At 46.0% G+C, this 13605-nt stretch overlaps 1 protein-coding gene across 4 annotated transcripts in view; it reads left to right on the plus strand.

Annotated features, from left to right (window-relative positions):
* TRIO (trio Rho guanine nucleotide exchange factor) overlaps positions 1-13272 on the plus strand; it is a 312768-nt gene extending 299496 nt beyond the window's left edge. For all 4 annotated transcript variants that reach the window (XM_048507596.1, XM_048507598.1, XM_048507600.1 and 1 more), the window contains 3 exons: positions 7497-7697; positions 9073-9211; positions 10785-13272. In XM_048507596.1, coding sequence (XP_048363553.1) covers positions 7497-7697; positions 9073-9211; positions 10785-11327 — 883 coding nt within the window. In that variant the 3' untranslated portion in view covers positions 11328-13272. The remainder of the gene's footprint in view (positions 1-7496; positions 7698-9072; positions 9212-10784) is intronic.
* The last annotated feature ends 333 nt before the right edge of the window (positions 13273-13605 follow it).

Raw genomic sequence — 13605 nt, forward strand, 5'->3', positions numbered from 1 at the left:
TCATAGTGCAGCAAGAATTATTTAAGAAATATATCCAGTGTGGGACAAAGATTATGGGAACTGATTACTGTACTCTATGTTTGTTATGTTTGGGTGAAGGCCATAATGTTTCTGCATGAAAATCTGCCAGCAGTTTACATCCAGTGTTCAGGCAGAGAGGGTGTCAAAATTAGAGGCGACTCTACACAAAATTACTGTCAGCAGTAGACTTAGCAGTAAAAACCGCAACAAATGGGAAAGGAAATGCAGCGTAGGAACAGTTTGTCGGTTCATTGTTGTCTGGTTGCAGATCAGATCTGAAGGGGAAGAGACACAGATCAGCATCTCTGTCGTGTAGGCATAGCCCCGTGGTGGCGAACCTTTGGCACTCCAGATGTCCATTGGCCATGCTGGCAGGGGCTGATGGGAATTGTAGTCCATAACATCTGGAGTGCCAAACGTTCGCCACCACTGGCGTAGCCACTTGCAGCTGCCTGCAAAGAAAGTAAAGCAGAAGACCAAGGAAAAGGTGGATTGTAGTTCTAGGAAAACTTTGGAGAAGATCATCAGAGCTGCATTCCCAATATGTAGGTTGGTGATTTCCACCTCAGATGAATCCAGAAGGGAACCAACAGCTGAACCAGCGGGCCAGGGCTCTACTTCAGACTGCTCAATGCTCTACTTCCTCCAGCAGCAGGGTGCACAGTTAGCGCAGTTGGCTCCACCCTCGGAACAGAAGACTGAACCGTCCAGGGAGAGGGGTGGCATGATATGCGGAGCGATCCAAGATATTTTAATCAGAAGCAGATGGGGAAAGCGTAGATCGGAGAGAGATTCAGATGTCTCACCAGTTACGGTGGTGATGGGGACACCAACTATATCACCTTCAGAGGACTTGAGATTATATGGTGGACAAATGATGAGAATATCTTGAGAGCTGGATGTTGAGGTGGCCACGACTGTACAAAAGCCCAAGGATAATATCTTGATTCATGTATATGTGAAGTTGTTCAGAATAGTGGCTTTCCCTCTGCTGCAAGGTATTTTTTGATATGCTGACTGAACTTTGACTGAAACCTTCTATGGCTCCAGCAACTTCAAAGAAGTTGGAAAATGTTTAGAGTGATGCACGACAACTGTAAGCTACCTCTTCCCGGTCTTCTGTGCAGGCCAGCCATGGTGTCTGAATAGCAAGCTCCTGTGGAGAGCTTCTGGGATGCTCCTCCCCCCTCCCATTCAGGGCCCCCAGGGGGGCTTTTCCCTCCTGGGGGGTCATGTGGGAGGGAGGGAGGGAGGGGAACTCCCCTCGGTTGCGTTGTCGCCAGCTGCCTCGCTCTGCTTCTTCACAGTTCTTCTAACTGATTTCTGAGGCAAAACCTCTAGAAAATGAGAGGCCTTTTTCAAAAACTGCTCCATTTGTGCGGCCAAAATGGCAAAAAATGATGGCCATGAGGGCTGCCTGCTGCGGCTTGGAAAAGGCCAGACCCGCTCTACGTGCTCCTTCTTTGCCCTCCCTGCTCCGAAATCTCTGGCTGCGAGGGCCTCGTGCCTGAAGGCCTCCTTGTGGGAGAAATCACTGGCTCCTGAAGGGCTTTGCAGGGAAGTGTTGGCCAAATCCCTTTCGGTTGCCTCACTTGCGGCTCTTCAGATCCTCTGATGGCAGCCACAGAAGCACACGAAACGTCAGGAGAAAAATTCTACTAGAACACAGCCACACAGCCCGGAAACCACACAACACCCCACTGACACAGTATGTTGTGAAACGGGGGTCTCTAGTGATGCCTTTAGCTTGCCTTTGGACCTGCCAGAGGGAGGATAACGAGAACCTCTCTTATTCCTGTGCGTTTGCTTTGCCCCGAATGTCCAATGTCACCTGTTCTGCTCTAGGGCAAGAACTCCACAACTTGATGGGGGAAGCCTTTCAGTTTGCATGGAGCCGAAGGTTTCTGTGCCTCTATCTCTCCTTCAACCTTTTGCAGATTGTGGTGGCAAACATTCTAGCAGACAAGCCCTCAGGAATAGTCATCGCCCCTCACTGTCCAAGATGGCCGTGGTTCCCTGTCCTTTGGAAGCTCACCAGGGGCAACATTCTCTTTTTTCCATTGCAGGAAGACCTCAACAGTGAGAGCATTTTACACCTCTTTTGGCAACCTGGATGATCCTGTAATAGGATTGTGGTTCCCAGTTCTCATGAGACCAAAGCCTAGTTACCTACTCAGTGTGTGAAGCCATAAAATAAAGATCAAGGAAAGAATGTTCCAATTGGAAAGGGTAACATATAGCAGGAAGGGAACTGTGTTACATCTGTTATCTCGTGGGGTGGGAAACCAGGTGGCTTTCTCTTGCTATCTGTTGCCGACCTTGGGGTGCCTTAGCTCCAAACTCTTGGGAAACAACATTGAGTTAGGAATGCATCTCAATCACCTAGATACAACCCCCCTGACACTATTCTTATAAAACAGCCTTCTTGGTGACTGACATCTCAGCGAGGAGAGTGGGTGATCTGCAGGCTCTCCGGAGTGATTCCCCATTCCTCAAAGCTCATGGGGATAAGGTGGTCCTCAGACCTAGCCTGGAACACCTTCCCAAAGTAGCATCCCCTTTTCATCTAGGACAGGACATCGTTCCCCCAGTGGTCTTTCCTAAACTCTCTTCAGAATCAGACAAGGCATTGCATACCTTAGATGTTCGCCATTTTCTGTTATTTTACCTGGACAGCCCTTTTCGAAAGGACAACCACTTGTTCATTTGTTTCAGTGACCCGCATGGGGGCACCAAGTCTCTATCCAGATACTATCCCAATGTGTTTCCCAAGCCATTTTTCATGCCTATTCAGTTGCCTATTCAGTTGCCAAAATGGACTGCCCTCTCCCAGTGTATGGTATTTCTACTAATTCCAATCTACTAATTCCAATTCTACTAATCCCAATCTTCTTTGGCCACTTTCCTTGCTTCCATCCCAATCCTGGACATTTGCAAAGCAGCAGCGTGGTCCTGAGGGTGTAAACAGGCATGTGGATAAGGGGGAACCAGTGGACATTGTCTACTTGGATTTCCAAAAGGCTTTTGACAAAGTTCCTCACCAGAGACTGTTGAGAAAACTCAGCAATGAAGGAATAAGAGGGGAAGTCCTCCTATGGATTAAAAACTGGTTGAGGAACAGGAAGCAAAGGGTGGGTGTAAATGGGAAGTTCTCACAATGGAGAGATGTAGGGAGTGGTGTCCCCTAAGGATCCGTTTTGGGACCAGTGCTCTTTAACCTATTCATAAATGACCTGGAAGTAGGGGTGGGTAGCATGGTGGCCAAGTTTGCAGATGATACCAAATTATGTAGTGTGGTGAGAACCACAAAGGATTGCGAAGAGCTCCAAGCGGACCTTGATAAATTAGGTGAGTGGGCTAAGAAATGGCAAATGCAGTTCAATGTAGCAAAATGCAAAGTGATGCACATAGGGGCAAAAAATCCAAACTTCACATTCACGCTACAAGGGTCAGTGCTATCAGTCACAGACCAGGAAGGGATTTGGGCGTTTTAGTTGATAGTTCCATGGGAATGTCAACTCAATGCATGGCAGCTGTGAAAAAGGCAAACTCTATGCTGGGGATCATTAGGAAAGGAGCTGATAATAAAACTGCAAGGATTGTCATGCCCTTATATAAAGCCGTAGTGCGACTGCACTTGGAGTACTGTGTTCAGTTCTGGTCGCCACATCTCAAAAAGGATATCGAAGAGATAGAAAAAGTGCAGAGAGGGGCAACAAGGATAATTGAGGGATTGGAGCACCTTCCTTATGAGGAGAGGCTGCAGCGTTTGGGACTCTTTAGTTTGGAGAGGAGACGGCTGAGGGGGGATATGATTGAAGTCTATAAAATTATGCATGGGGTAGAAAATGTTGACACAGATAATTTTTCTCTCTTTCTCACAATACTAGAAGCAGGGGGCATTCATTGAAAATGCTGGGGGGAAGAATTAGGACTAATAAAAGGAAACACTTCTTCACGCAACATGTGATTGGTGTTTGGAATATGCTGCCACAGGAGGTGGTGATGGCCACTAACCTGGATAGCTTTAAAAAGGGCTTGGACAGATTTATGGAGGAGAAGTCGATCTATGGCTACCAATCTTGATCCTCCTTGATCTCTGGTTGCAAATGCCTTAGCAGACCGGTGCTCAGGAGCAGCAGCAGCAGAAGGCCATTGCTTTCACATCCTGCACGTGAGCTCCCAAAGGCACCTGGTGGGCCACTGCGAGTAGCAGAGTGCTGGACTAGATGGACTCTGGTCTGATCCAGCAGGCTAGTTCTTATGTTCTTATGTTCTCAGCTCCCACATTCATCTGACATTATGCTGTCAACATCGATTCCCATTGTGATGCTGATGTGGGGAAGGCAATGCTGCACCCCTTGTTGAAGAAGAAGAAGAAGAAGAAGAAGAAGAAGAAGAAGAAGAAGAAGAAGAAGAAGAAGAAGAAGAAGAAGAAGAAGAAGAAGAAGAAGAAGAAGAAGAAGAAGAAGAAGAAGAAGAAGAAGAAGAAGAAGAAGAAGAAGAAGAAGAAGAAGAAGAAGAAGAAGAAGAAGAAGAAGAAGAAGAGGAGGAGGAGGAGGAGGAGGAGGAGTTTGGATTTATATCCCCCCTTTCTCTCCTGCAGAAGACTTAAAGGGGCTTACAACCTCCTTGCCCATCCCCCTCACAACAAACACCCTGTGAGGTGGGTGGGACTGAGAGAGCTCCGAAAAGCTGTGACTAGCCCAAGGTCACCTAGCTGGCGTGAGTGGGAGTTCTCCATTAACCTGGCCAATGGTCTAAATCAAAAGTGGGTAGTAGATGTGGCAAAGTTATCTTTTGCTCTTGCTGTCTGTCCAGAGGATGCTGTCTGGGTGATTGAAATATATTCCCGGAACCAGGCAACTGCTTAAAGTAACAAATTGCTGCTGCTGGAAAGATATATGTAACCTGCCTGTTATATGTATCCACTGCCATCTGACCATTCTTTCCTTGATCTTTACCTTATGGCTCCACATCCTTTGTAGACAACTACTTCCCTTGGTACTCCTGTCCCATAAGAACGGTGTTACATCTGTAATCTCGTAGTGTGGGAAACCAGGTGGCTTTCTCTTGCTGTCTGCTGCCGACCTTGTGGCAGCTTAGCTCCAAACTCTGGGGAAAATCAGAGGGGGCGTTCAATGGGGGGCGGGGATAAAGTGGACTGTGAATGCCAGCATTGTCAGAGCTGGCTTTGCCAAGCTTTGGTGCTTCGATGCCTATTCAATAAACGCTACTGAACAATACTTCGGAGAGCGTTTATTGGCTTAAGGTTGCAAGACCTTAACACTGTCCAAGTTTTTAAAAATGGGCTGAACCGTCCTTCATCATTGGTGACTCAGGAAATGCAAGCAAAGGAGTCACAGCCAAGGCATTCAACCCAAGGAGCAGCGACAGCCAGAGGCCTGAAGACAGAAGAAGTCATCTAGGCCGGCTTCCCTGAATGTGAGGATTTGTCATTATTTAGCTGTTACGGAGGCGCACCAAGTGCAACTATGGGAAAAGACTGGAAAACATCTGGAGCGCTTGCCTGAAGATGCCAGGACTCAGGCGAAGGAGATTCAGGTGGATACTGTCAAGGTATCATAGCAGCAAGTTAATGCCAGCAGACATGGTGTGGAAACAGCTGGACATAATGTGGCCACAGCCATAGTCGTGCATGGCTTAGGAGCACAGTGTTGCCGGGGTCAGTAACATGCGAGTAGAAAATTGCCCTTTTGAGGGCAACACTCTATTTTCAGAAAAGACGGGTGAGACATTGGCCAGATTAATGGAGAACCAAAAGACGGCCAAGTCTTTGGGTGTGATCAACTCCATCACAGCAGAGGTAGAGGCCTAGTTATCAGAGGCATTGGCAGCCTTATAGGAAGGACTTCCACCAAGGGTCTTATAAAAGGAAGTAGTATCCTCATTATACGCTTGATCAGTCCTATGGACAGAAGAAACAACAGCTATCTGGGTCAAAGTCTTCTCAGAGGCAGGGGAAAGCCTTCTGAATAACCCGCAAGATAATGTACAACCCCTATTTTTAAATGTAGGTTGTCAAAAAGTTTTTCAAGTTAGGAGACTGTTACTCAAGATAGTTGGGTCCTGAGTATTGTTAAGGATGGTTACAAATTGGAATTTGTGTCTGGCCATCATTAATGGGTACGGGGGCTGCTGTTAATTATGTTTTAACTCAGTTGAAGGCGTAGGTGAAGATCCTGTTGGAAAGGGGGCTATCAAGCAGCTGGAGTACCCTGATGTTAAGGAATTTTACTCCAGATTTTTCATACTAGAGAAAAAAGGTGGGAGTTTCTGTCCTATTTTAAGTTTAAGGAATATGTTCTTAACTGTTTCAAAATTTAGAATTACTTCTTTGCTTAGTGTATTGCAGTTATGAAAAGGTTCTCTTTGGTTCACTGTTTTGTTTTTGTTTTGTTTGTTTTCATCGTTCCCATATTTTCGCACACACCAACAATTTTTGTAGGTCTCAATTTAGAATTATAATAACTAACATTGTTCAATTGATGATACTTTGTTGCCAAATACCTCAGCAACTTAATAATCGAATAGAGTAGAGCAGAGCAGAGCAGAGACGTACAGCCTATAGGGACATGGGGTCATCCATATCCCTGGGTGCACGTCCTTTGGTCATGTAGCGCCCGGCACCCCCCACACATGACCAAAAGGCGAGCCCCCTAGCCACACGCCACCAGGAGCCAGCCTACAGGGAGGCTGGGGAAAGCGGGGCTCAGTGGCAGGCAGCCGGGGCACCCACCTGGGCCACCCACTGCCGCCAGGCCCCGCCCCCTGGCCTTCGTGCAGGCTTACTTTTGCCCTCTCCAGGCCCTGCATGGAGGTGGGAGGGTGGGGCTCAGCCTGCAAGGAGACCGGGGGTGGGGCTCCGCAGCAGGCAGCCCCGAGCCCCACCCGCCCCCGGCCTCTGTGCAGGCTGGCTTTTGCCCTCCCCAGGCCTTCTGGCCTGCTTGGAGGCTGGGGGGACGGGACTCAACCTGCACGGAAGCCAGGGGTGGGGCTCAGCCACAGGCAGCCTCGCCCCCAGCCTCCATGCAGGCCAGGGGCAGGGGTCAGCACCCCTGAGTGCGGGGGGCGCCCGGAGAAGACAGGCACCATCCCCCCCCATATGCCTCGGAATGAAATCAATCAAAAACTTGTCAGGCATGCTCTAGGGCGGCTGATCCGGCATTGAGCAGGGAGCTGGACTTGATGGCCATTATGCCCCTTCCAACTCTACTCTACTCCTCCAGTCCAGCCCCCTGCTTGATGCAGGCTCAGCCGCCCCAGAGCATCCCTGACAAGTTTTTGATCGATTTCATCTCGAAGGATGGAAGTGTACCTAGTACTTCAGCCCCATTTCTGACTGTCTGTCTGAATGTTTTTTTCCTGAGAAATGTGAGAAACAGCGCAGTTATCCTCGATGCTTCATATGTTTGATAGAGTTGACCTTACGGTTTCCACCTGCTGTTTTCCAGGGGCAGGTTTTCTGTCATCAAGCGATGTGATCAAAAGGGGACCAAGCATGAAGTAGCCGCTAAGTTTGTGAACAAGAAGCTGATGAAGCGTGACCAGGTCACCCACGAACTGGGAATTATGCAGAATCTTCAGCACCCTCAGCTCGTGGGCCTTCTCGATACATTTGAGACTTCCAGCAGTTACATCTTGGTGTTAGAGATGTGCGTGGTTTCTCAGTTTCTTCATGCAGATATTTTACTCCTGTCCAATATGCGAACGTTCACTATGATTGGCATCCAGGATGACCACCTTTTGGCCCATGATCTACATTTGGCCTCCAGGAGCATTTGGGGACTCCGAGGGTGGGCCCAACCAATGTTCTCCTGGTCCACAAAGAAGAGCTGCCAAAAAGCTACCCTGGAGTTCCTGTAATGAGGTTGAAAAAGTGCTCCGTGTGATGGAGGGGGAGGGGCTGTAGTAAGGAGGATTTGATGTCATGGAGTGAAACACTTGATTGGGTCCAACCCTATGGAAGCACCAAGTTGGGAATGTCACTTCTTCTGCATGGTCAGCACTTCCGTTGAGTCTGCTGCCTGCTGAGATATTCCAGTTCAAACACCGAAGTCCCAAATTCTTTAGCGAAAGTGACCCCCTCCTTTCTGGACATGGAAGCAATTCCTTTTGTAAAATATGTGGATAAACTAGATGCCACCATCCTACAGTCCCCGTAGGCCTCAGAGTTCTACTGTCTCTGATTTAAATAAGAGTGAAGGGATTGGAAATTATCAGTATTCTTTGCACTGCATGAGAAACAATCATAGGACATAAAAACCTGCTTTTGAGTGATTCAGTCGGAGAGATGTACATGGTAGTGTCAGATTTGCCAAGGAAACACCGAAGCAGACATTGAGCAGCTCAGCAGCCTCCTCGACTTAGAGACCGGTTGTCTTCGGCTGAATCCCTGCCATTCAGCTGACTAAGAATGCCGATGTAGTAGAGTGGTTAGGAGCAGGGGGACTCTAATCTGGAGAGCCCGGTTTGAGTCCTTACTCCTCCACATGAGTGGCAGAGCCTTATCTGGTAAACTGGATTTATTTCCCTGTTCCTTCACATGAATCCTGCTGGGTGACCTCGGGCTAGTCACAGTTCTTTGTATCTCTCTTGCCCCACCTACCTCACAAGGTGTCTGTGGTGGGGAGAGGAAGAGAAAGGAGCTTGTAAACCACTTTGTCTCTCCTTACAGGAGGGAAAGGTGTCCCAAACTCCTGTTCTTCTTCTAAAAGGAATATTGAAGCCAACTCCTTTCCTGGTCTTTAGATTTACAACCACAGTCAATTGCAAACAAAAAAGAAATGTTGTATTGGTAGTAACTATGCTGAAGATTTTTTACTTTGTAAAAATCTGAGCACTACTTGCTCAGATTTGGGTAAAATAACCGGGGGGGGGGGGGGGGGAAATGACCATTTCTGTTGATTGAAGATAAATAATGCAATTAATAATGTGGATCAGTTGACCTAGAAATACACTCCTAAAATTTTAAAATCCATTCTTCCTCCTCCTGAGAGCTGAATTTGTTTGCTGCTTATGTTCCCCCAGAGCCAACCAGGGGCGCCTTCTGGACTACATTGTGCAGTGGGGAAACCTCACCGAAGGGAAGATCAAGCTCTACTTGGGAGAGATCCTGGAAGCTATGCAGTATCTTCACAACTGCAGAATCGCACACTTGGACCTAAAGGTGAGCTGGGCTGTCCTCCCCCGAGCCCTGCCCGTCCAAATCTAAGGTGCCACTTCAGCCCCAGCTGTGCAAGGCTTCACCCAGACGGAGAGAGAGGCCCAGAACGCCCGCTCCCCACGCTTGATACTTTGACTGTTCAAAAAGCCTTTCAGAGCAGTCCTCGGCAGACGCCTCAGGCCCTGCCTCCAGGGGGGCCAGCTGAAGTGAGTTTGGCCTCCTGTCGAGCCAGGGAGCCAGTCTCTCTAGGACAGTGGTGGCGAACCTTTGGCACTCCAGATGTTATGGACTACAATTCCCATCAGCCCCCCCAATTGGCCATGCTGGCAGGGGCTGATGGGAATTGTAGTCCATAACATCTGGAGTGCCAAAGGTTCGCCACCACAGCTCTAAGAAATTCTCAAGTGATGTGTCCTGCTCACATGTTGATACCATCAGAACAGTCAGGTGCAAAGAGGACAGAATGCATCTCACTTATGTTATTCAAGTCAAGAGCCAGAAACAGCTTGTTGGCTCTCTGGTCTGTGCATCTTGAAGCTTAAATAATAAGCAGCCCCATCCGTAAGCCCCCGCCACACTAGGCCACCGCCCCCAAAGAGGCTACCTGGCAGTGTGGGGAGCATCGCAAACGGCAGCAGCCTCCCTGCTGCCAAGAAGCCAGGACTCACGCCAACAAAAAGTCTGGCTGAAGTCTGGACCACAGCCCACTGGCACAAGGCTGGCAAAGGCCAGGAAGGAGCTGACCATCGTCCACTTCTTCACCAGTCCCGCCTCTGCCACGCCCACTGGGATCCTGGCACCACGTTCATGCGGTGGCATCTGCGCGCCAGCAGGATCGCTCCTCTGCCAGGGCAAGTGCTCCGGGAAGGCAAATCCGCTGGCCTAAATTGTTTTAAAAGCTTAATAACTTCTCAGAAGCAGACCCACCCCCCCTTTGAATGGGACTTGAAGGGAAATGATTGTGGCCTTCGCAGTGGGGAATGATGTTGGTTAAGATCAGTTTTATTACCAATCAGATTGGCAAAAATGGTTTCTATATGTACAAAGAAATACATAGTAATTGTTTATATTAAATGGAACTTATTTCTTTTTTTATCTTTTGATTAACAGTTTGTAATAAGGAAACAATAATAATTATATAATTAAATTTAAAATAATGGAAAATGGAGATATTCGAAAGTCAAACACTATATATATTTGTTGTTGTTGGTATTTTATTTTTCCTTTTTGTGTATGTATATTCTTTATTAATATTTGGAAATATATATGAAAACAATACAAAAAAAATATAAGGTTAGTTTTAGAAGTTCTGTGTTCCCTAATACAGAATTCTATTAGCAGATACCTGAATTTTACTTAACAGGTCCACTAGGTATGTGTGTTATAGTCAATAAGCTGATATGTGCTGGTTTTATTTGGGCCTTTGTAAAAGCTGTAATACTATTGACTATATTTTTAAAAATGCCTTGGGTGGCAAGGGCTGACTCCTCTCTTCACCTGAAAGTACAGGTGGTGCGATTCTTTAAACATGTTTTCTTGATAGGGCTGTGAAACGTCCTCTCTTTTTATCTTTCAGCCCGAAAACATTCTGGTGGACAAGAGCTTAGCCAAAGCAACGATCCGACTGGCTGACTTTGGGGACGCTGTCCAGCTCAATACCACCTACCACATCCACCAGTTACTTGGGAACCCAGAGTTTGCAGCTCCCGAAATAATCCTTGGAAATCCTGTTTCCCTGACCTCAGATATGTGGAGTATCGGAGTGCTCACATATGTCCTCCTCAGTGGTGTGTCTCCTTTCCTGGATGAAAGTGTAGAGGAAACCTGCCTGAACATTTGTCACTTAGATTTTAGCTTCCCAGATGACTACTTCAAAGGAGTGAGCCAGAAGGCCAAAGATTTTGTATGTTTCTTGCTGCAGGATGACCCCTCCAAGCGTCCTGCGGCAGCGCTGGCCCTCCAGGAGCAATGGCTGCAGCCCGGCAGTGCCAGAGGCGCTGACAGCATTGACACGGCCCGGCTGACTTCGTTCATTGAGCGGCGGAAACACCAGAATGATGTTCGACCCATTTGTAGCATTAAGAACTTCTTACAGAGCAGACTCTTGCCAAAAGTTTAATCTAACTGCGACATTCTCTCTCATTCTCTTTCACTGGCCAATCAAACTAAGGATGAAGCTCTCCTGCCAATCAGCTGTTGACTTGAATTTGGGGTGAAGAAAAAAAATAAAAAGCCAATCAGTTGCTAGCATATTCATCGTGTGGAAATGCATTCCAAGTAAATCTACACACAGTAGTACTTGGGACTAGCAGTGCAAAACTACGTTGGGGTGGAGGACTATAGTACTGTACTCTGCAACAGGCAATGAAGAACTTTACACTTACGACTACAGTATTTTATTCAGGTTTCTACAAAAAAATCCTTTTTTAAAAATGTCAAACAATCAAAATTTTGCAAATGATCTTTAACTAGCATTTTCACTATTTTAGACAAAGGAAATGCGCCTCTGTTCCAAGCACTGGTATTAAAAGGCAAAAGACAAACAGCCTCTGCTGCTTAGAGAAGACTGAGCAAACGAGCTGCCCACCCAGATGGAGTCCATTTTGACCCATCTGATTTTTTCCCACTCGGACATACAGCTTACCAGTTGCCTCACCTATGTGTATTCAGCATAGCAATGCACTGAGATCAGACTTTGCTTCTAAGTTCATCCAACCTCAAGATTTTTGCATACAAATAGAATGAACCATTTTGCTCTGATAAAATGTAGGCCTTACTTGTAAATATACTGTTTACCTGCCTTCAGTCTATGTCTCTTTGATTTTTGCCCCTCCTCTTTTCTCCCGTCTCCCTAAATGGTGGTATACCACAGTGCGGGTCTTCAGTTATGGTCAGCCTTGACTTGACCTATCAGAAAAGGACTCACAGGTTGGATGTCTGACAGGCCAACCTCCACTGTCAAGCAGAATACAGCAGGAAGAACATACTGTCAATGCACTCACTTTTTTTTAAATTTCATATCATGTGCAATGTTGTGGCTTTAACATTTTATGCAACTATTTATGAGGACCTCTGTTGTAAGTGTAATAAACAGGTAGAAAAAAGCACACTCCTAGTATGGCGAGCTTTATGACTTTGTGTTTGGCATCTCCAGGGCTGGGGGGTGGGGGAGGGTTCAGGTTTTATCTCGGGGTCATTAACTAGTTGCATTGGGGGCTTTGCTTGGAACTTTATTCAAAACTAGAGTTGGTTTTAAAGGGATTGTAAAATGAGTTTCATTTCCTGAAATGCAAACTGAATAAGAAAAATGGGGTGATGTTTTTACAGAAGTTTGTTCGATTGTTATTGTTGTTCAAAATGCCAAAGTATTATTTTTCCCACAAAATCAATCTCTACCTTTTTAGATTTTTCAGACTTGTATATTTCTTTCTGTACAATAACTGAATGAATTTTGTGCTCTTTGGAGAAGTACAGACAAGCCGTTACAGTCTGAACCTGATAAATGGCAGCTGTCTGTTTTTGAAAATGGTTTTTAAGATTAAGGCAATGTGTGGAATATTTAGACACTGATCGCTTTCCATGTGTCAGTGAGTGGACATGGGTGTTCAGTCATCCATTTGTGTGTGTGTGTGCGTGCTCATGCGTGCATGCGGGTGTAAGTAATGCCTGTTGAAACTAAGCTCGCATCTGATACAAAGTAGATGTAGCCATAAGTCTTAAGATGTACATTCACTTGGGTTTTAATTTTAATGTTGCAGGTTCTGTTGCAATCTATTTATTGCTGTGTTTTGTTTTTGTTTTTCATTTTCTTTTTTGTAAAGTTGTACAGAAACTTTTAAAAAAGAATTAAACTCAAAACTGGATGGATGCATATTCAAACCAACCATAACGTTTTGGCTTATAAATTTTTATTTTGTTTTGTATTTTAGTTAAAGTTTTGCTTTATTTTGCATGTATATTTCTTTGTATATTGATGTTGCGCCTTTACACAGTATGATGTGATGTAAATATTTTATTTTGCCATCAGTTATTTTTTAAAAAATTAAACATATTTAACAACTGTGCCTGATTTCTTTCATTGGAGGCTGCTCCAATAGATCTAACAGAGGCTACTTTTTTGTTTGTTTCTTTACTATAGGAATTATAATTGGTAAAGCATGTTCATTATTAAGAGGGACTTGTGAAATTTGGGAGACATGCTTCATAGGCCTGTGTACTGAGCAATGTTGGGCAGTATCTGCCAAATAAAAGCAGGTCCTGCAGTCTTCTACGGTATTCACTGAGGGAGATGCTGTTCATCAAGGGACCAGACAAAGCAGATGGTATTCGAGGAAGCATGCTCTCCCCGTAATTGTAGCTTAGTCTACTGCACAACTGGTTACTGTTGAAGGTACTCC

Source organism: Sphaerodactylus townsendi, linkage group LG09 (genome assembly GCF_021028975.2).
Source record: "Sphaerodactylus townsendi isolate TG3544 linkage group LG09, MPM_Stown_v2.3, whole genome shotgun sequence".
Lineage (NCBI taxonomy): Eukaryota > Metazoa > Chordata > Lepidosauria > Squamata > Sphaerodactylidae > Sphaerodactylus > Sphaerodactylus townsendi.